General features: G+C 49.8%; 1 protein-coding gene across 3 annotated transcripts in view; it reads right to left on the reverse strand.

The window, feature by feature from the left end:
• Nucleotides 1-3398: 3398 nt before the first annotated feature.
• The window catches only part of SLC38A3 (solute carrier family 38 member 3), a 67415-nt gene continuing 45564 nt past the window's right edge, over nt 3399-25249 (reverse strand). For all 3 annotated transcript variants that reach the window (XM_077277096.1, XM_077277095.1, XM_077277094.1), the window contains exons 8-16: nt 15013-15095; nt 14837-14895; nt 14078-14254; nt 8698-8777; nt 7839-7939; nt 7280-7404; nt 5893-6037; nt 5572-5675; nt 3399-4180 (exon numbers count right to left, since the gene is read on the reverse strand). In XM_077277096.1, the coding sequence (XP_077133211.1) occupies nt 4076-4180; nt 5572-5675; nt 5893-6037; nt 7280-7404; nt 7839-7939; nt 8698-8777; nt 14078-14254; nt 14837-14895; nt 15013-15095 (979 nt within the window). In that variant the 3' untranslated portion in view covers nt 3399-4075. The remainder of the gene's footprint in view (nt 4181-5571; nt 5676-5892; nt 6038-7279; nt 7405-7838; nt 7940-8697; nt 8778-14077; nt 14255-14836; nt 14896-15012; nt 15096-25249) is intronic.

Genomic DNA, 25249 nt, shown 5'->3' on the forward strand with positions numbered 1-25249 from the left:
CCACATCTGCCCAGCATCCGCCCTGCACCGTCTACATCTGCCCATCATCACCCACATCTGCATCGTCCACATCTCCCCAGGCAGAACCCTCCACATCTGTACAGCACCCGCCCTGCACCTGCACCGTCCACATCTGCCCAGCACCCGCATCGTCCACATCTGCCCAGCACCCGCATCAACATCTACCCAGCACCCACCCTGCACCATCCACATCTGCCCAGCACCCGCCCTGCACATCTGCCCAGTGCCCGCATCATCCACATCTGCCCAGCACTTGGAACGTCCACATCTGCATCATCCACATCTGCCCAGCATCCGCCCTGCACCTGCACCGTCCACATCTGCCCATCATCACCCACATCTGCATCGTCCACATCTGCCCAGGCAGAACCCTCCACATCTGTACAGCACCCGCCCTGCACCGTCCACATCTGCCCAGCACCCGCCCGAGACTGTCCACATCTGCCCAGCACCCGCATCAACATCTGCCCAGCACCCACCCTGCACCATCCACATCTGCCCAGCACCCGCCCTGCACATCTGCCCAGTGCCCGCATCATCCACATCTGCCCAGCACCCGCCCCGCACCGTTCACCTCCGCCAAGCACCCGCCCCGCACCGTCCACATCTGCCCAGCACCCGCCCTGCACATCTGCCCAGTGCCCGCATCATCCACATCTGCCCAGCACCCGCCCCGCACCGTTCACATCTGCCCAGCACCCGCCCCGCACCGTCCACATCTGCCCAGCACCCGCCCCGCACCGTCCACATCTGCCCAGCACCCGCCCTGCACCGTCCACATCTGCCCAGCACCCGCCCTGCACCGTCCACCTCGGCTGTCCATGAAATGTCAGTGCAGGACTTCCTCAGTGAGGAACGACCGCAGCACAGATCTCTCTGCTTTGTTACAATGTGTCAGTGCAGATGACGGATCCGTCTGAATTACAGACCGAGTTGTTGACTGATCGCCCCGATCCCTCACCCGACCCCTGACCTGATCGGAGTAGTGGGGGTCAGTACATGATGGGGGGCGTAGTAGGAAGACGCGGAGGGTCCAGCAGATCCTGTTAGATTTTATTCACATGATTCGGTAAGTTCTTGGTACAAACTGTTCCCTTCTCCCGAATATTAACCTCAATGTTCACCCGCCGCCCCTCCCCCGCCACACACCCGCCGGGGGGAGGGGCCTAATCATCTGCTATACATTAATACAAACTAGTTACAAAATGTAAAAAGAACAAAACATTAAATTACAGTTTTCAGCGTCTCCTAGTGATGAGGTCGTCGGTGGCGCCCGCCCTGGAGTGGATGCGGGTCACACCGCGCTCGGTCACACGATTGGGCCCCGCCGACTACGATGCAGGACGGCGACTCCCCCGATCCTCTATCATTAATGCTGCCCCGACCTGGTGCAACCTGGGAAAATTAAAGGGTGACTCCACCCAGTCTGTCCATTAGGAGGGGAGTTCTGCCATAATCTGCGCCTCGCTATTGTCTGCTGGTTGCAGCCAGATATTATTATTATTATTATCACCTCTGCAATAAATACAGAGAAGCTGATTCTGATGGGAGGGGGGCACATACTTTACAGGCTAATGGCTGAAGGTGATGAGCTCGGGGCATCTGTGGAATTCAACCAGGGATCTGACCTGGCTGATAACAGGGAATAATATACTGCAGAGCGGCCGTGTACCCTGTCTCAGGTCCTGGACGGCGGCATGTGACACGTTGTGATCAGCGAGTCCATGTGAAGAGCAGCCGACCGCCCCGGCACTGCAGGGGTTACTGGATTTTGGCTCCTGACAGCGGCCCCCGGCTTCTCTTCCACTCACAGGAACTTCGACAGAATATTAAACAGTTTCCGATTGTTCTGCTGAGTTTCACTGAGGCACGAACTGACCCAGGGCGACAACAGGAGCCCCCGCGAGGCTGTCAACACCAGGAGCCCCCGCGAGGCTGTCAACACCAGGAGCCCCCGCGAGGCTGTCAACACCAGGAGCCCCCGCGAGGCTGTCAACACCAGGAGCCCCCGCGAGGCTGTCAACACCAGGAGCCCCCGCGAGGCTGTCAACAACACCAGGAGCCCCCGCGAGGCTGTCAACACCAGGAGCCCCCGCGAGGCTGTCAACACCAGGAGCCCCCGCGAGGCTGTCAACAACACCAGGAGCCCCCGCGAGGCTGTCAACACCAGGAGCCCCCGCGAGGCTGTCAACACCAGGAGCCCCCGCGAGGCTGTCAACACCAGGAGCCCCCGCGAGGCTGTCAACAACACCAGGAGCCCCCGCGAGGCTGTCAACAACACCAGGAGCCCCCGCGAGGCTGTCAACACCAGGAGCCCCCGCGAGGCTGTCAACAACACCAGGAGCCCCCGCGAGGCTGTCAACGACACCAGGAGCCCCCGTGAGGCTGTCAACGACACCAGGAGCCCCCGTGAGGCTGTCAACGACACCAGAAGCCCCCGCGAGGCTGTCAACAACACCAGGAGCCCCCGCGAGGCTGTCAACAACACCAGGAGCCCCCGCGAGGCTGTCAACACCAGGAGCCCCCGCGAGGCTGTCAACACCAGGAGCCCCCGCGAGGCTGTCAACACCAGGAGCCCCCGCGAGGCTGTCAACACCAGGAGCCCCCGCGAGGCTGTCAACAACACCAGGAGCCCCCGCGAGGCTGTCAACACCAGGAGCCCCCGCGAGGCTGTCAACACCAGGAGCCCCCGCGAGGCTGTCAACAACACCAGGAGCCCCCGCGAGGCTGTCAACACCAGGAGCCCCCGCGAGGCTGTCAACACCAGGAGCCCCCGCGAGGCTGTCAACACCAGGAGCCCCCGCGAGGCTGTCAACAACACCAGGAGCCCCCGCGAGGCTGTCAACAACACCAGGAGCCCCCGCGAGGCTGTCAACACCAGGAGCCCCCGCGAGGCTGTCAACAACACCAGGAGCCCCCGCGAGGCTGTCAACGACACCAGGAGCCCCCGTGAGGCTGTCAACGACACCAGGAGCCCCCGTGAGGCTGTCAACGACACCAGAAGCCCCCGCGAGGCTGTCAACGACACCAGGAGCCCCCGTGAGGCTGTCAACGACACCAGGAGCCCCCGTGAGGCTGTCAACGACACCAGAAGCCCCCGCGAGGCTGTCAACGACACCAGGAGCCCCCAGTGAGGCTGTCAACACCAGGAGCCCCCGTGAGGCTGTCAACACCAGAAGGCCCCCCCCGTGAGGCTGTCAACACCAGAAGCCCCCGCGAGACTGTCGTCAACACCAGGAGCACCCGCGAGACTGTCGTCAACACCAGGAGCCCCCGCGAGACTGTCGTCAACACCAGGAGCCCCCGCGAGACTGTCGTCAACACCAGAAGCCCCCGCGAGACTGTCGTCAACACCAGGAGCCCCCGCGAGACTGTCGTCAACACCAGGAGCCCCCGCGAGACTGTCGTCAACACCAGGAGCCCCCGCGAGACTGTCGTCAACACCAGGAGCCCCCCCGTGAGGCTGTCAACAACACCAGAAACCCCCGCGAGGCTGTCGGCGACACCAGATGTGACCGGATTTCATACACATTGCCTTTTGTGTGCCCCTCACAGTCCCCTCCCCAGAGCTTGGCCACCTCTGCAGGACGTCTTCAGATGGATTTCCTCTTGGCTTCCTTCATGCTGTGCCCCCTCTGTATGAGAAGCCCCCACATCTATGGGGCATTTCATTGGAGACCTTGCCAGTGTGACCCCTGCACTGGGCTCCATCAGATCGGGGGGCTCCAATGTGATCACATCATATCCATCATCTTCCCAGGTTCTTTAGTAAAGTTCCGTCTTGTGAGTCTCCCTCCTGCGGAGGTCCTTATTCCATCAGACCACCAGGAACCCTTAATCACAAGTCCTCTGGATGACGGGAGGTCGGATTTTGGGTGCATATGTAAGTTCTGTTACTTTACCCCCCACACCTCCGGGGACGCAGCAGAGGACACAATATGGAGCCCTTCCCCACCATGGCGGCAGATGTCCCAGCAGTGTAGTGACAGCGCGTAGATAAGTCCTGGGGTGCGGAGGGGTGCGGGATGCCGGGGTGGTCTACGGGGACTACGGGTTAGTGGCTTCCGCTGCTTTTGCTGTTTCCACTCGTCCAGTCGATGATGATAAAACTGAGGCTCATGATCATAAAGAGGACACCGAGGCCGGCAAAGCAGGCAGCCTGTGAGGACAAGAGGAGTTGTCAGAGGCTCGTCCCGAATACGGGGACATGCAGGATGTAGGGAGGCGCTAGTCAGGGACACGGGGAAATGCGGGGTGTAGGGAGGCGCTGGTCAAGCATACGGGGACATGGGGGATGTAAGGAGGCGCTGGTCAAGCATACGGGGACATGCGGGATGTAGGGAGGCGCTGGTCTGGGATGTGGGGGATGTAGGGAGGCGCTGGTCAAGGATACGGGGACATGCGGGATGTAGGGAGGCGCTGGTCCGGGATACGGGGACATGGGGGATGTAGGGAGGCGCTGGTCAAGGATAAGGGGACATGCGGGATGTAGGGAGGCGCTGGTCTGGGACGTGGGGGATGTAGGGAGGCGCTGGTCAAGGATACGGGGACATGCGGGATGTAGGGAGGCGCTGGTCCGGGATACGGGGACATGGGGGATGTAGGGAGGCGCTGGTCCGGGATACGGGGACATGGGGGATGTAGGGAGGCGCTGGTCAAGGATACGGGGACATGCGGGATGTAGGGAGGCGCTGGTCAGGGATACGGGGACATGGGGGATGTAGGGAGGCGCTGGTCCGGGATACGGGGACATGGGGGATGTAGGGAGGCGCTGGTCAAGGATATGGGGTCATGCGGGATGTAGGGAGGCGCTGGTCCGGGATATGGGGTCATGCGGGATGTAGGGAGGCGCTGGTCAGGGATACGGGGACGTGGGGGATGTAAGGAGGCGCTGGTCTGGGACACGGGGACGTGGGGGATGTAGGGAGGCGCTAGTCAAGGATACGGGGTCATGGGGGATGTAGGGAGGCGCTGGTCCGGGATACGGGGTCATGAGGGGTGTAAGGAGGTGCTGGTCCGGGATACGGGGTCATGCGGGATGTAGGGAGGTGCTGGTCCGGGATACGGGGTCATGGGGGATGTAGGGAGGCGCTGGTCCGGGATACGGGGTCATGAGGGGTGTAAGGAGGCGCTGGTCCGGGATACGGGGTCATGGGGGATGTAGGGAGGCGCTGGTCCGGGATACGGGGTCATGCGGGATGTAGGGAGGTGCTGGTCTGGGATACGGGGTCATGCAGGATGTAGGGAGGTGCTGGTCCGGGATACGGGGTCATGGGGGATGTAGGGAGGCGCTGGTCCGGGATACGGGGTCATGAGGGGTGTAAGGAGGCGCTGGTCCGGGATACGGGGTCATGCGGGATGTAGGGAGGTGCTGGTCCGGGATACGGGGTCATGCGGGATGTAGGGAGGTGCTGGTCCGGGATACGGGGTCATGGGGGATGTAGGGAGGTGCTGGTCCGGGATACGGGGTCATGCGGGATGTAGGGAGGCGCTGGTCCGGGATACGGGGACATGGGGGATTGAGATGCTCGCCCAGGTGAGGGCACCTACCAGGATTTTGGGCGGTGATTTGGTCGGCTCTTTGTCTTTGGGCATTATACGAATGTAGAAGATGGCAGGGAAGATGAAGATCAGACACGGAGCGGAGGTGGCGCCTGCAACGAGAGGAAGATGAAGACATGAAGAGACCAAAACAGACCCATCTCAATGATGGACGCTATATCCGATCACCCTAGACCTGCAGACCTCGGCCCCTGGGGGCCAGACCGGTTATAGGCTGCCTGACACCCCCATTGTATCAGACCACCCGCCTGACTACAGTCCATCGTCTCCGGATGCAGGAAGGATCACAGCGTCTTATCTACTTCTCACCGATGATGCCGAATATTCCCAGGATGGTCGGGGCAAAGATAACCAGCAGATTAATGAGAGTCAGCAGCACCACGGCGATGAGGCCGTGCCGGAGCCAGCTGAACTCCTTGTCCTGGAAGAGCATGTGCTGAATGGCACGGCGGACCTGGGGAGGGTAGGAGAGAGCATTAATGAGGAGCCAGACTGCACATCGTGCTGCGCCATGAGAGCCGGCACCACCTCCTCCAGCTTCCACGGAATACATCACACCCCCGGCCAGCACCCTCCCAATACACATTACACGCCAAGCCAGCACCCGCCACAAGATACATTACACCCCCAGCTAGCACCCCCCACAAGATACAGTACACCCCAGCCAGCACTCTCCACAAGATACAGTACACCCCCAGCCAGCACCCTCCACAAAATACATTACACCCCCAGCCAGCACCCTCCACAAGATACAGCACACCCCCAGCCAGCACCCCCCACAAGATACAGTACACCCCCAGCCAGCACCCTCCACAAGATACAGTACACCCCCAGCCAGCACCCTCCACAAGATATATTACACCCCTGGCCAGCACCCCCCACAAGATACAGTACACCCCCAGCCAGCACCCTCCACAAGATACAGTACACCCCCAGCCAGCACCCCCCACAAGATTACAGTACACCCCTAGCCAGCACCCTCCACAAGATTACAGTACACCCCAGCCAGCATTCTCCACAAGATACAGTACACCCCTGGCCAGCACCCTCCACAAGATACAGTACACCCCTAGCCAGCACCCTCCACAAGATACATTACACCCCCGGCCAGCACCCCCCATAAGATACAGTACACCTCCAGCCAGCACCCTCCACAAGATACAGTACACCCCCAGCCAGCACCCCCCACAAGATTACAGTACACCCCTAGCCAGCACCCTCCACAAGATTACAGTACACCCCTAGCCAGCACCCTCCATAAGATACAGTACACCCCCAGCCAGCACCCCCCACAAGATACAGTACACCCCCAGCCAGCACCCTCCACAAGATACAGTACACCCCCAGCCAGCACCCTCCACAAGATACAGTACACCCCAGCCAGCACCCTCCACAAGATACAGTACACCCCAGCCAGCACCCTCCACAAGATACAGTACACCCCCAGCCAGCACCCTCCACAAGATACAGTACACCCCCAGCCAGCACCCTCCACAAGATACAGTACACCCCAGCCAGCACCCTCCACAAGATACAGTACACCCCTAGCCAGCACCCTCCACAAGATACAGTACACCCCCAGCCAGCACCCTCCACAAGATACAGTACACCCCAGCCAGCACCCTCCACAAGATACAGTACACCCCCAGCCAGCACCCTCCACAAGATACAGTACACCCCAGCCAGCAGCTCTTACCGGGAATAAGACGATGGGCACAGTGAGGGTGACGGCGGTGAGAACGGCCACACGTACACAGAGGATCAGGATGTCGAATGGATCCACGTAGCTGTAAGTGTGCAGGAGCTCCGTCTCCACATGGTCTGGAAACGTCAAAGAAGACAGTGAGGGAGGATGGGGGGAGTAGTTGTATAGAATCTCCATACACTCTGTAAACACTGGTTCAGTGTCCGTATCTGATGGTGAAATCGCTGCCCTACAATCGGAGTGTCGGACAACAAGCTTGCTGACGGATTCCATTAACCGCTCACACTGCTGACAGATTCCCACGCTGGATCCCGTCTGGACAATCTCCTGTGATAGTTTGCTACAATGGGTCAGTGCAGGAAACCTATGAGGCTTTTTCCAGTCCTGTTCCCTACGTCGTCCTCCATGACGGGAGACGCATCGCATGGATGCAGTGTATAAGAGCCCTGCCCGTCACCTCGGCCCCGGCTCCTGCAGAACATCACGCTGAGCGGCATGACACCGTGTGCTCCCTCCTCCCGGGTCCCCATCCCATGAACTCACAACCTACCATAGAAGGTGAGGTATCCGAAGAGAGCGGCCAGGAAATACATGCAATACATGACGGTGATGGAGACATTGGACACTTGCTGCATCTTCTTCTTGGAGGCGCTGACAAGAGAAAACCAACAATCATCAGGCACCTGCCCGTAATAAGGGATTGGAGCGGTGAGGGGTCGTAAGGGGTCCGGAGGAGGCTGTCAGCCCCAGGCGCCAATGCACAGGCCCTACATGTCAGCGCACAGGAGGGTCAGGGGCAAATCCCATGCCTGGAGCCCCACCAATCCCAGAGAAGCTGCACTCTGGGCCAGGACAGGGCTCCGGGTCATGACAAGGCTCCGGGTCACGACAGGGCTCCGGGTCACGACAGGGCTCCGGGACAGGACAGGGCTCCGGGACAGGACAGGGCTCCGGGTCACGACAGGGCGCCGGGACACGACAGGGCGCCGGGACACGACAGGGCGCCGGGACACGACAGGGCTCCGGGACAGGATAGGGCTCCGGGACAGGACAGGGCTCCGGGACAGGACAGGGCTCCGGGACAGGACAGGGCTCCGGGACAGGACAGGGCGCCGGGACAGGACAGGGCGCCGGGACAGGACAGGGTGCCGGGACAGGACAGGGCGCCGGGACAGGACAGGGCGCCGGGTCAGGACAGGGCGCCGGGTCAGGACAGGGCGCCGGGTCAGGACAGGGCGCCGGGTCAGGACAGGGCTCCGGGTCAGGACAGGGCTCCGGGTCAGGACAGGGCTTCGGGTCAGGACAGGGCTCCGGGTCAGGACAGGGCTTCGGGTCAGGACAGGGCTTCGGGTCAGGGCAGGGCTCCGGGACAGGACAGGACTCCGCACCCCGAGCTCCAATATACTCACTCTTTCAGCTCTGTGTATATAGGGAGGACCTCGGGGTGACACACAAACGCAAACGCCATGATGGGAATGGTGTACGCTGTCTACAGAAAAACAAGATACAGAAATAAACACCAAGAAATGACATCAGAATGTGTAAAAGATGCTGTACACACATCACACTGCACACACATCACACGACTACATACATCACATGACTGAAACATCACACATTGCACGACTACACACCACACTGTACACACATCACACGACTACACACATCACACTGTACACACATCACACGACTACATACACGACTACACACATCACACTGTACACACCACACTGTGCACACACACCACACTGTACACACACACCACACTGTACACACACACCACACTGTACACGCATCACACTGTACACACATCACACTGTACACACATCACACTGTACACACCACACTGTACACGGATCACACTGTACACGCATCACACTGTACACGCATCACACTGTACACGCATCACACTGTACACGCATCACACTGTACACGCATCACACTGTACACACATCACATGACTGAAACATCACACATTGCACGACTACACACCACACTGTACACACATCACACGACTACACACATCACACTGTACACACATCACACGACTACATACACGACTACACACATCACACTGTACACACCACACTGTACACACACCACACTGTACACACGCATCACACTGTACACGCATCACACATCACACTGTACACACATCACACGACTACACACATCACACTGAGTGTACATACATCACACGACTACATACACGACTACACACATCACACTGTACACACATCACACGACTACATACACGACTACACACATCACACTGTACACACCACACTGTGCACACACACTGTACACACACACCACACTGTACACACACACCACACTGTACACACATCACACTGTACACACACACCACACACCACACTGTACACACACATCACACTGTACACACACCACATTGTACACACATCACACTGTACACACATCACACCACACTGTACACACACCACACTGTACACACACACACCACACTGTACACACACACACCACACTGTACACACACCACACACACACCACACTGTACACACACATCACACTGTACACACACCACATTGTACACACATCACACTGTACACACATCACACCACACTGTACACACACCACACTGTACACACACACACCACACTGTACACACACACACCACACTGTACACACACCACACACACACCACACTGTACACACACCACACTGTACACACACCACACTGTACACACATCACACTGTACACACATCACACTGTACACACATCACACTGTACACACATCACACACCACACTGTACACACATCACACTGTACACACATCATATGACTACACACATCACACTGTACACACACCACAATGTACACACACCACACTGTACACACACCACACTGTATACACATCACACTGTACACATCACACACCACACTGTACACACATCACACTGTACACACATCACACCACACTGTACACACATCACACTGTACACACACCACACTGTACACACACCACACTGTACACATCACACCGTACACACATCACACTGTACACACACACACACCACACTGTACACACACACCACACTGTACACACACATCACACTGTACACACACATCACACTGTACACACACCACATTGTACACACATCACACTGTACACATCACACACCACACTGTACACACATCATATGACTACACACATCACACTGTACACACACCACACTGTATACACATCACACTGTACACATCACACACCACACTGTACACACATCACACTGTACACACATCACACTGTACACACATCACACTGTACACACACACACCACACTGTACACACACACCACACTGTACACACACATCACACTGTACACATCACACACCACACTGTACACACATCACACTGTACACACATCACACTGTACACACATCACACTGTACACACACACACCACACTACACACATCACACTGTACACATCACACACCACACTGTACACACATCACACTGTACACACATCACACTGTACACACACACCACACTGTACACACACCACACTGTACACACACCACACTGTACACACATCACACTGTACACACATCACACTGTACACACATCACACTGTACACACACACACCACACTGTACACACACACCACACTGTACACACACATCACACTGTACACATCACACACACCACACTGTACACACATCACACTGTACACACATCACACTGTACACACATCACACTGTACACACACACACCACACTACACACATCACACTGTACACATCACACACCACACTGTACACACATCACACTGTACACACACCACACTGTACACACACACACCACACATCACACTGTACACATCACACACCACACTGTACACACACCACTGTACACACATCACACTGTACACACACCACACTGTACACACATCACACTGTACACATCACACACCACACTGTACACACATCACACTGTACACACACACACCACACTGTACACACACACACCACACTGTACACACATCACACTGTACACATCACACACCACACTGTACACACATCACACTGTACACACACACACCACACTGTACACACACACCACACTGTACACACATCACACTGTACACGCATCACACTGTACACGCATCACACTGTACACGCACACACCACACTGTACACACACACCACACACCACACTGTACACATCACACACCACACTGTACACACATCACACTGTACACACATCACACTGTACACACATCACACTGTACACACATCACACCACACTGTACACACACACACACCACACTGTACACACACACACACCACACTGTACACACACCACACTGTACACACACCACACTGTACACATCACACACCACTGTACACACACCACACTGTACACACATCACATCACACTGTACACGCACCACACTGTACACATCACACACCACACTGTACACACACCACACTGTACACACATCACATCACACTGTACACGCACCACACTGTACACATCACACACCACACTGTACACACACCACACTGTACACACATCACATCACACTGTACACGCACCACACTGTACACATCACACACCACACTGTACACACACCACACTGTACACACACCACACTGTACACACATCACACTGTACACACACCACACTGTACACACACCACACTGTACACACACCACACTGTACACACATCACACTGTACACACACCACACTGTACACACACCACACTGTACACACCACACTGTACACACATCACACTGTACACACACCACACTGTACACACACACACCACACTGTACACACACACACCACACTGTACACACACCACACTGTACACACATCACACTGTACACACACCACACTGTACACATCACACACCACACTGTACACACACCACACTGTACACACATCACATCACACTGTACACGCACCACACTGTACACATCACACACCACACTGTACACACACCACACTGTACACACATCACATCACACTGTACACGCACCACACTGTACACATCACACACCACACTGTACACACACCACACTGTACACACATCACATCACACTGTACACGCACCACACTGTACACATCACACACCACACTGTACACACATCACATCACACTGTACACGCACCACACTGTACACATCACACACCACACTGTACACACACCACACTGTACACACACCACACTGTACACACACCACACTGTACACACACCACACTGTACACACACCACACTGTACACACACCACACTGTACACACACACACCACACTGTACACACATCACACTGTACACACATCACACTGTACACACACACCACACTGTACACACACACTGTACACACATCACACTGTACACATCACACACCACACTGTACACACACCACACTGTACACACCACACTGTACACACACCACACTGTACACACACACCACACTGTACACACACACCACACTGTACACACACCACACTGTACACACACCACACTGTACACATCACACACCACACTGTACACACACCACACTGTACACACATCACACTGTACACATCACACACCACACTGTACACACACCACACTGTACACACACACCACACTGTACACACACACCACACTGTACACACATCACACTGTACACACACACCACACTGTACACACACCACACTGTACACACACCACACTGTACACACACCACACTGTACACACACCACACTGTACACACATCACACTGTACACACACCACACTGTACACACACCACACTGTACACACATCACACTGTACACACATCACACTGTACACACACACACCACACTGTACACACATCACACTGTACACACATCACACTGTACACACACACCACACTGTACACACACACTGTACACACATCACACTGTACACATCACACACCACACTGTACACACACCACACTGTACACACACCACACTGTACACACACCACACTGTACACACACCACACTGTACACACACCACACTGTACACACACCACACTGTACACACATCACACTGTACACACACCACACTGTACACACACCACACTGTACACACACACACCACACTGTACACACATCACACTGTACACACATCACACTGTACACACACACCACACTGTACACACACACTGTACACACATCACACTGTACACATCACACACCACACTGTACACACACCACACTGTACACACCACACTGTACACACACCACACTGTACACACACACCACACTGTACACACACACCACACTGTACACACACCACACTGTACACACACCACACTGTACACATCACACACCACACTGTACACACACCACACTGTACACACATCACACTGTACACATCACACACCACACTGTACACACACCACACTGTACACACACACCACACTGTACACACATCACACTGTACACACACACCACACTGTACACACACCACACTGTACACACACCACACTGTACACACACCACACTGTACACACATCACACTGTACACACACCACACTGTACACACACCACACTGTACACACACCACACTGTACACACATCACATCACACTGTACACACACCACACTGTACACACACACCACACTGTACACACATCACACTGTACACACACACACCACACTGTACACACACCACACTGTACACACATCACATCACACTGTACACACACCACACTGTACACACACACCACACTGAACACGCATGACTCTACAAGTCGGTATTTTATGGCCGCCGCAGCCTCGTGATTGTTACCTGTGAGTTCAGTGTGAACATCTTGGCTGAGCATTCTCCGCTCTCTGGCTCTGCTACATCTGTGTGTCCGTTCTGATAGGCGTAGTCACCGGACGTCAGGCTCGTGTTCCCGAGCATCGTGTGGTTCATGCTGTCCCAGGACAGGGGACACGGGATCTGGAACTTCTTATATATGACCTGAGATAGGAGAAATGTGGACGTCACACGGGGACTCGGCACCCGCGGCCGTACAAGAAGTGCGTTCCCAGTCACTCAGGAGAAATTAACACCACCATGGTATATTCAGTGCAGTGAGGGTCACGCTTGCTCTGGAGTTGCCATGGCACTGCGACTCCGTTATCACTAACAAACACAGGTCACATGACAGGAAGTGCACAGAGTCACTCGCCTGATGCTATGGTGACCCCAGAGCGAGCACAATACTTCACACCCGGAGCTGCAAAACATAAAAAATAAAAACAATAGTAGAAAATCTTATTATTTTCTCCTCCGGGTGTCAGTGACATCCAATGGAGGAGAGAGTGAAGCAGCCATTGATTTCCTGCAGGGCTCTCAGGACATGAAGCCACACGAGCCCCGGGAGACCCTGCGCCGATATTGTTGGAACAACACTGGAGACGAGCGTAGCTGCTATTATTTTACGTGGGGGAATATGATGACTGAGAAGTGAGTTGTCTGAGTAGTCAACGGCCCCCTTAAGGAAGACATTCTGGAATCTGTAGTCCCCCTTGTGTGCTGTATAGTACACCGTTCACTTACGGAGCACAAGAAGAACACCATACAGCTGAGGGAGAAGCCGCTGGCATATCCGAGGTAACCTGGAGAGACAGAAGGCTCGTAATCAGCAGATGTTCATCACACGGCCATTACACTGGAGTACAGTGCTCTCTGTTATCAGCCGGCGGTTTATCTGGGCGCAGACACTGTACACTCACCCAGCTGCTTCATTAACGCCAGCGGCAGGATGATGGAGATCGATACTATAATAACCAGATAATTTCCATCCATGTACCAGTCCCTGCAAGAAGACAAGGTAAGAGCATGAGACGGAGGAGGAGAAGAAATAACGAGAGGACAGAACTGAAAGAGCACAAGATGGCGACAGGTACAGGTACTGCAAGACAGCTTTATATACACTGTGACCAATATACGGAGCAATACGGCTGTACCTATACAGTGTGACCAGTATACAGAGTAATACGGCTGTACATATACAGTGTGACCAGTATACGGAGTAACACGGCTGTACATATACAGTGTGACCAATATACGGAGTAATACGGCTGTACATATACAGTGTGACCAGTATACGGAGTAATACGGCTGTACATATACAGTGTGACCAATATACGGAGTAATACGGCTGTACATATACAGTGTGACCAATATATACGGAGTAATACGGCTGTACATATACAGTGTGACCAATATACGGAGTAATACGGCTGTACATATACAGTGTGACCAATATACGGAGTAACAAGGCTGTACATATACAGTGTGACCAATATACGGAGTAATACGGCTGTACATATACAGTGTGACCAGTATACGGAGTAATACGGCTGTACATATACAGTGTGACCAATATACGGAGTAACAAGGCTGTACATATACACTGTGACCAATATACGGAGTAATACGGCTGTACATATACAGTGTGACCAATATACGGAGTAATACGGCTGTACATATACAGTGTGACCAATATACGGAGTAACAAGGCTGTACATATACAGTGTGACCAATATACGGAGTAATACGGCTGTACATATACAGTGTGACCAGTATACGGAGTAATACGGCTGTACATATACAGTGTGACCAATATACGGAGTAATACGGCTGTACATATACAGTGTGACCAATATACGGAGTAATACGGCTGTACATATACAGTGTGACCAATATACGGAGTAACAAGGCTGTACATATACAGTGTGACCAATATACGGAGTAATACGGCTGTACATATACACTGTGACCAATATACGGAGCAATACGGCTGTACATATACAGTGTGACCAATATACGGAGTAATACGGCTGTACATATACAGTGTGACCAATATACGGAGTAACAAGGCTGTACATATACACTGTGACCAATATACGGAGTAATACGGCTGTACATATACAGTGTGACCAATATACGGAGTAACAAGGCTGTACATATACACTGTGACCAATATACGGAGTAATACGGCTGTACATATACAGTGTGACCAATATACGGAGTAATACGGCTGTACATATACAGTGTGACCAATATACGGAGTAACAAGGCTGTACATATACAGTGTGACCAATATACGGAGTAATACGGCTGTACATATACACTGTGACCAATATACGGAGCAATACGGCTGTACATATACAGTGTGACCAATATACGGAGTAATACGGCTGTACATATACAGTGTGACCAATATACGGAGTAACACGGCTGTACATATAGAGTGTGACCAATATACGGAGTAATACGGCTGTACATATACAGTGTGACCAATATATACGGAGTAATACGGCTGTACATATACAGTGTGACCAATATACGGAGTAATACGGCTGTACATATACAGTGTGACCAGTATACGGAGTAACACGGCTGTACATATACAGTGTGACCAGTATACGGAGTAATACGGCTGTACATATAGAGTGTGACCAATATACGGAGTAATACGGCTGTACATATACAGTGTGACCAATATACGGAGTAACAAGGCTGTACATATACAGTGTGACCAATATACGGAGTAACAAGGCTGTACATATACAGTGTGACCAATATACGGAGTAATACGGCTGTACATATACAGTGTGACCAATATACGGAGCAATACGGCTGTACATATACAGTGTGACCAATATACGAAGTAACAAGGCTGTACATATAGAGTGTGACCAATATACGGAGTAATACGGCTGTACATATACAGTGTGACCAATATACGGAGTAATACGGCTGTACATATACAGTGTGACCAATATACGGAGTAATACGGCTGTACATATACAGTGTGACCAATATACGGAGTAACACGGCTGTACATATACAGTGTGACCAATATACGGAGTAATACGGCTGTACATATACAGTGTGACCAATATACGGAGTAACAAGGCTGTACATATACAGTGTGACCAATATACGGAGTAATACGGCTGTACATATACAGTGTGACCAGTATACGGAGTAATACGGCTGTACATATACAGTGTGACCAATATACGGAGTAACACGGCTGTACATATACAGTGTGACCAGTATACAGAGTAATACGGCTGTACATATACAGTGTGACCAGTATACGGAGTAACACGGCTGTACATATAGAGTGTGACCAATATACGGAGTAATACGGCTGTACATATACAGTGTGACCAATATACAGAGTAATACGGCTGTACATATACAGTGTGACCAGTATACGGAGTAACACGGCTGTACATATAGAGTGTGACCAATATACGGAGTAATACGGCTGTACATATACAGTGTGACCAATATACGGAGTAATACGGCTGTACATATAGAGTGTGACCAATATACGGAGTAACAAGGCTGTACATATACAGTGTGACCAATATACGGAGTAATACGGCTGTACATATACAGTGTGACCAATATACGGAGTAATACGGCTGTACATATAGAGTGTGACCAATATACGGAGTAATACGGCTGTACATATACAGTGTGACCAATATACGGAGTAATACGGCTGTACATATACAGTGTGACCAATATACGGAGTAATACGGCTGTACATATACAGTGTGACCAATATACGGAGTAATACGGCTGTACATATACAGTGTGACCAATATACGGAGTAATACGGCTGTACATATACAGTGTGACCAGTATACGGAGTAATACGGCTGTACATGTACAGTGTGACCAATATACGGAGTAATACGGCTGTACATATAGAGTGTGACCAATATACGGAGTAATACGGCTGTACATATACAGTGTGACCAATATACGGAGTAATACGGCTGTACATATACAGTGTGACCAATATACGGAGTAATACGGCTGTACATATACAGTGTGACCAATATACGGAGTAATACGGCTGTACATATACAGTGTGACCAGTATACGGAGTAATACGGCTGTACATATACAGTGTGACCAGTATACGGAGTAATACGGCTGTACATATAGAGTGTGACCAGTATACGGAGTAACAAGGCTGTACATATACAGTGTGACCAATATACGGAGTAATACGGCTGTACATATACAGTGTGACCAATATACGGAGTAATACGGCTGTACATATACAGTGTGACCAATATACGGAGTAATACGGCTGTACATATACAGTGTGACCAGTATACGGAGTAATACGGCTGTACATATACAGTGTGACCAGTATACGGAGTAATACGGCTGTACATATACAGTGTGACCAGTATACGGAGTAATACGGCTGTACATATACAGTGTGACCAGTATACGGAGTAATACGGCTGTACATATACAGTGTGACCAGTATACGGAGTAATACGGCTGTACATATACAGTGTGACCAGTATACGGAGTAATACGGCTGTACATATACAGTGTGACCAGTATACGGAGTAATACGGCTGTACATATACAGTGTGACCAGTATACGGAGTAATACGGCTGTACATATAGAGTGTGACCAGTATACGGAGTAACAAGGCTGTACATATACAGTGTGACCAATATACGGAGTAATACGGCTGTACATATACAGTGTGACCAGTATACGGAGTAATACGGCTGTACATATACAGTGTGACCAATATACGGAGTAACACGGCTGTACATATACAGTGTGACCAGTATACAGAGTAATACGGCTGTACATATACAGTGTGACCAGTATACGGAGTAACACGGCTGTACATATAGAGTGTGACCAATATACGGAGTAATACGGCTGTACATATACAGTGTGACCAATATACAGAGTAATACGGCTGTACATATACAGTGTGACCAGTATACGGAGTAACACGGCTGTACATATAGAGTGTGACCAATATACGGAGTAATACGGCTGTACATATACAGTGTGACCAATATACGGAGTAATACGGCTGTACATATAGAGTGTGACCAATATACGGAGTAACAAGGCTGTACATATACAGTGTGACCAATATACGGAGTAATACGGCTGTACATATACAGTGTGACCAATATACGGAGTAATACGGCTGTACATATAGAGTGTGACCAATATACGGAGTAATACGGCTGTACATATACAGTGTGACCAATATACGGAGTAATACGGCTGTACATATACAGTGTGACCAATATACGGAGTAATACGGCTGTACATATACAGTGTGACCAATATACGGAGTAATACGGCTGTACATATACAGTGTGACCAATATACGGAGTAATACGGCTGTACATATACAGTGTGACCAGTATACGGAGTAATACGGCTGTACATGTACAGTGTGACCAATATACGGAGTAATACGGCTGTACATATAGAGTGTGACCAATATACGGAGTAATACGGCTGTACATATACAGTGTGACCAATATACGGAGTAATACGGCTGTACATATACAGTGTGACCAATATACGGAGTAATACGGCTGTACATATACAGTGTGACCAATATACGGAGTAATACGGCTGTACATATACAGTGTGACCAGTATACGGAGTAATACGGCTGTACATATACAGTGTGACCAGTATACGGAGTAATACGGCTGTACATATAGAGTGTGACCAGTATACGGAGTAACAAGGCTGTACATATACAGTGTGACCAATATACGGAGTAATACGGCTGTACATATACAGTGTGACCAATATACGGAGTAATACGGCTGTACATATACAGTGTGACCAATATACGGAGTAATACGGCTGTACATATACAGTGTGACCAGTATACGGAGTAATACGGCTGTACATATACAGTGTGACCAGTATACGGAGTAATACGGCTGTACATATACAGTGTGACCAGTATACGGAGTAATACGGCTGTACATATAGAGTGTGACCAGTATACGGAGTAACAAGGCTGTACATATACAGTGTGACCAATATACGGAGTAATACGGCTGTACATATACAGTGTGACCAGTATACGGAGTAACACGGCTGTACATATACAGTGTGACCAATATACGGAGTAATACGGCTGTACATATACAGTGTGACCAGTATACGGAGTAATACGGCTGTACATATACAGTGTGACCAGTATACGGAGTAATACGGCTGTACATATAGAGTGTGACCAGTATACGGAGTAACAAGGCTGTACATATACAGTGTGACCAATATACGGAGTAATACGGCTGTACATATACAGTGTGACCAGTATACGGAGTAATACGGCTGTACATATACAGTGTGACCAGTATACGGAGTAATACGGCTGTACATATAGAGTGTGACCAGTATACGGAGTAACAAGGCTGTACATATACAGTGTGACCAATATACGGAGTAATACGGCTGTACATATACAGTGTGACCAATATACGGAGTAATACGGCTGTACATATACAGTGTGACCAGTATACGGAGTAATACGGCTGTACATATACAGTGTGACCAGTATACGGAGTAATACGGCTGTACATATACAGTGTGACCAGTATACGGAGTAATACGGCTGTACATATAGAGTGTGACCAGTATACGGAGTAACAAGGCTGTACATATACAGTGTGACCAATATACGGAGTAATACGGCTGTACATATACAGTGTGACCAATATACGGAGTAATACGGCTGTACATATACAGTGTGACCAGTATACGGAGTAATACGGCTGTACATATACAGTGTGACCAATATACGGAGTAATACGGCTGTACATATACAGTGTGACCAATATACGGAGTAACAAGGCTGTACATATACAGTGTGACCAATATACGGAGCAATACGGCTGTACATATACAGTGTGACCAATATACAGAGTAATACGGCTGTACATATACAGTGTGACCAATATACGGAGTAACACGGCTGTACATATACAGTGTGACCAATATACGGAGTAACACGGCTGTACATATACAGTGTGACCAGTATACGGAGTAATACGGCTGTACATATACAGTGTGACCAATATACGGAGTAACACGGCTGTACATATACAGTGTGACCAATATACGGAGTAACACGGCTGTACATATACAGTGTGACCAATATACGGAGTAACACGGCTGTACATATACAGTGTGACCAATATACGGAGTAATACGGCTGTACATATACAGTGTGACCAGTATACGGAGTAACAAGGCTGTACATATACAGTGTGACCAATATACGGAGTAACACGGCTGTACATATACAGTGTGACCAGTATACGGAGTAACACGGCTGTACATATAGAGTGTGACCAATATACGGAGTAATACGGCTGTACATATACAGTGTGACCAGTATACGGAGTAACACGGCTGTACATATAGAGTGTGACCAATATACGGAGTAATACGGCTGTACATATACACTGTGACCAATATACAGAGTAATACGGCTGTACATATACAGTGTGACCAATATACGGAGTAATACGGCTGTACATATAGAGTGTGACCAATATACGGAGTAATACGGCTGTACATGTACAGTGTGACCAATATACGGAGTAATACGGCTGTACATATAGAGTGTGACCAATATACGGAGTAATACGGCTGTACATATACAGTGTGACCAATATACGGAGTAATACGGCTGTACATATACAGTGTGACCAATATACGGAGTAATACGGCTGTACATATACAGTGTGACCAATATACGGAGTAATACGGCTGTACATATACAGTGTGACCAGTATACGGAGTAATACGGCTGTACATGTACAGTGTGACCAATATACGGAGTAATACGGCTGTACATATAGAGTGTGACCAATATACGGAGTAATACGGCTGTACATATACAGTGTGACCAATATACGGAGTAATACGGCTGTACATATACAGTGTGACCAGTATACGGAGTAATACGGCTGTACATATACAGTGTGACCAATATACGGAGTAACACGGCTGTACATATACAGTGTGACCAATATACGGAGTAATACGGCTGTACATATACAGTGTGACCAATATACGGAGTAATACGGCTGTACATATACAGTGTGACCAATATACGGAGTAATACGGCTGTACATATACAGTGTGACCAATATACGGAGTAATACGGCTGTACATATACAGTGTGACCAATATACGGAGTAATACGGCTGTACATATACAGTGTGACCAGTATACGGAGTAATACGGCTGTACATATACAGTGTGACCAGTATACGGAGTAATACGGCTGTACATATAGAGTGTGACCAGTATACGGAGTAACAAGGCTGTACATATACAGTGTGACCAATATACGGAGTAATACGGCTGTACATATACAGTGTGACCAATATACGGAGTAATACGGCTGTACATATACAGTGTGACCAATATACGGAGTAATACGGCTGTACATATACAGTGTGACCAGTATACGGAGTAATACGGCTGTACATATACAGTGTGACCAGTATACGGAGTAATACGGCTGTACATATACAGTGTGACCAGTATACGGAGTAATACGGCTGTACATATAGAGTGTGACCAGTATACGGAGTAACAAGGCTGTACATATACAGTGTGACCAATATACGGAGTAATACGGCTGTACATATACAGTGTGACCAGTATACGGAGTAACACGGCTGTACATATACAGTGTGACCAATATACGGAGTAATACGGCTGTACATATACAGTGTGACCAGTATACGGAGTAATACGGCTGTACATATACAGTGTGACCAATATACGGAGTAATACGGCTGTACATATACAGTGTGACCAATATACGGAGTAACAAGGCTGTACATATACAGTGTGACCAATATACGGAGCAATACGGCTGTACATATACAGTGTGACCAATATACAGAGTAATACGGCTGTACATATACAGTGTGACCAATATACGGAGTAACACGGCTGTACATATACAGTGTGACCAATATACGGAGTAACACGGCTGTACATATACAGTGTGACCAGTATACGGAGTAATACGGCTGTACATATACAGTGTGACCAATATACGGAGTAACACGGCTGTACATATACAGTGTGACCAATATACGGAGTAACACGGCTGTACATATACAGTGTGACCAATATACGGAGTAACACGGCTGTACATATACAGTGTGACCAATATACGGAGTAATACGGCTGTACATATACAGTGTGACCAGTATACGGAGTAACAAGGCTGTACATATACAGTGTGACCAATATACGGAGTAACACGGCTGTACATATACAGTGTGACCAGTATACGGAGTAACACGGCTGTACATATAGAGTGTGACCAATATACGGAGTAATACGGCTGTACATATACAGTGTGACCAGTATACGGAGTAACACGGCTGTACATATAGAGTGTGACCAATATACGGAGTAATACGGCTGTACATATACACTGTGACCAATATACAGAGTAATACGGCTGTACATATACAGTGTGACCAATATACGGAGTAATACGGCTGTACATATAGAGTGTGACCAATATACGGAGTAATACGGCTGTACATGTACAGTGTGACCAATATACGGAGTAATACGGCTGTACATATAGAGTGTGACCAATATACGGAGTAATACGGCTGTACATATACAGTGTGACCAATATACGGAGTAATACGGCTGTACATATACAGTGTGACCAATATACGGAGTAATACGGCTGTACATATACAGTGTGACCAATATACGGAGTAATACGGCTGTACATATACAGTGTGACCAGTATACGGAGTAATACGGCTGTACATGTACAGTGTGACCAATATACGGAGTAATACGGCTGTACATATAGAGTGTGACCAATATACGGAGTAATACGGCTGTACATATACAGTGTGACCAATATACGGAGTAATACGGCTGTACATATACAGTGTGACCAATATACGGAGTAATACGGCTGTACATATACAGTGTGACCAATATACGGAGTAATACGGCTGTACATATACAGTGTGACCAGTATACGGAGTAATACGGCTGTACATATACAGTGTGACCAGTATACGGAGTAATACGGCTGTACATATAGAGTGTGACCAGTATACGGAGTAACAAGGCTGTACATATACAGTGTGACCAATATACGGAGTAATACGGCTGTACATATACAGTGTGACCAATATACGGAGTAATACGGCTGTACATATACAGTGTGACCAATATACGGAGTAATACGGCTGTACATATACAGTGTGACCAGTATACGGAGTAATACGGCTGTACATATACAGTGTGACCAGTATACGGAGTAATACGGCTGTACATATACAGTGTGACCAGTATACGGAGTAATACGGCTGTACATATAGAGTGTGACCAGTATACGGAGTAACAAGGCTGTACATATACAGTGTGACCAATATACGGAGTAATACGGCTGTACATATACAGTGTGACCAGTATACGGAGTAATACGGCTGTACATATACAGTGTGACCAATATACGGAGTAATACGGCTGTACATATACAGTGTGACCAATATACGGAGTAACAAGGCTGTACATATACAGTGTGACCAATATACGGAGCAATACGGCTGTACATATACAGTGTGACCAGTATACGGAGTAATACGGCTGTACATATACAGTGTGACCAGTATACGGAGTAATACGGCTGTACATATACAGTGTGACCAATATACAGAGTAATACGGCTGTACATATACAGTGTGACCAATATACGGAGTAACACGGCTGTACATATACAGTGTGACCAATATACGGAGTAACACGGCTGTACATATACAGTGTGACCAGTATACGGAGTAATACGGCTGTACATATACAGTGTGACCAATATACGGAGTAACACGGCTGTACATATACAGTGTGACCAATATACGGAGTAACACGGCTGTACATATACAGTGTGACCAATATACGGAGTAACACGGCTGTACATATACAGTGTGACCAATATACGGAGTAATACGGCTGTACATATACAGTGTGACCAGTATACGGAGTAACAAGGCTGTACATATACAGTGTGACCAATATACGGAGTAACACGGCTGTACATATACAGTGTGACCAGTATACGGAGTAACACGGCTGTA

The sequence above is a fragment of the Ranitomeya variabilis genome, chromosome 8, assembly GCF_051348905.1.
Source record: "Ranitomeya variabilis isolate aRanVar5 chromosome 8, aRanVar5.hap1, whole genome shotgun sequence".
Classification (NCBI taxonomy): Eukaryota; Metazoa; Chordata; class Amphibia; order Anura; family Dendrobatidae; genus Ranitomeya; species Ranitomeya variabilis.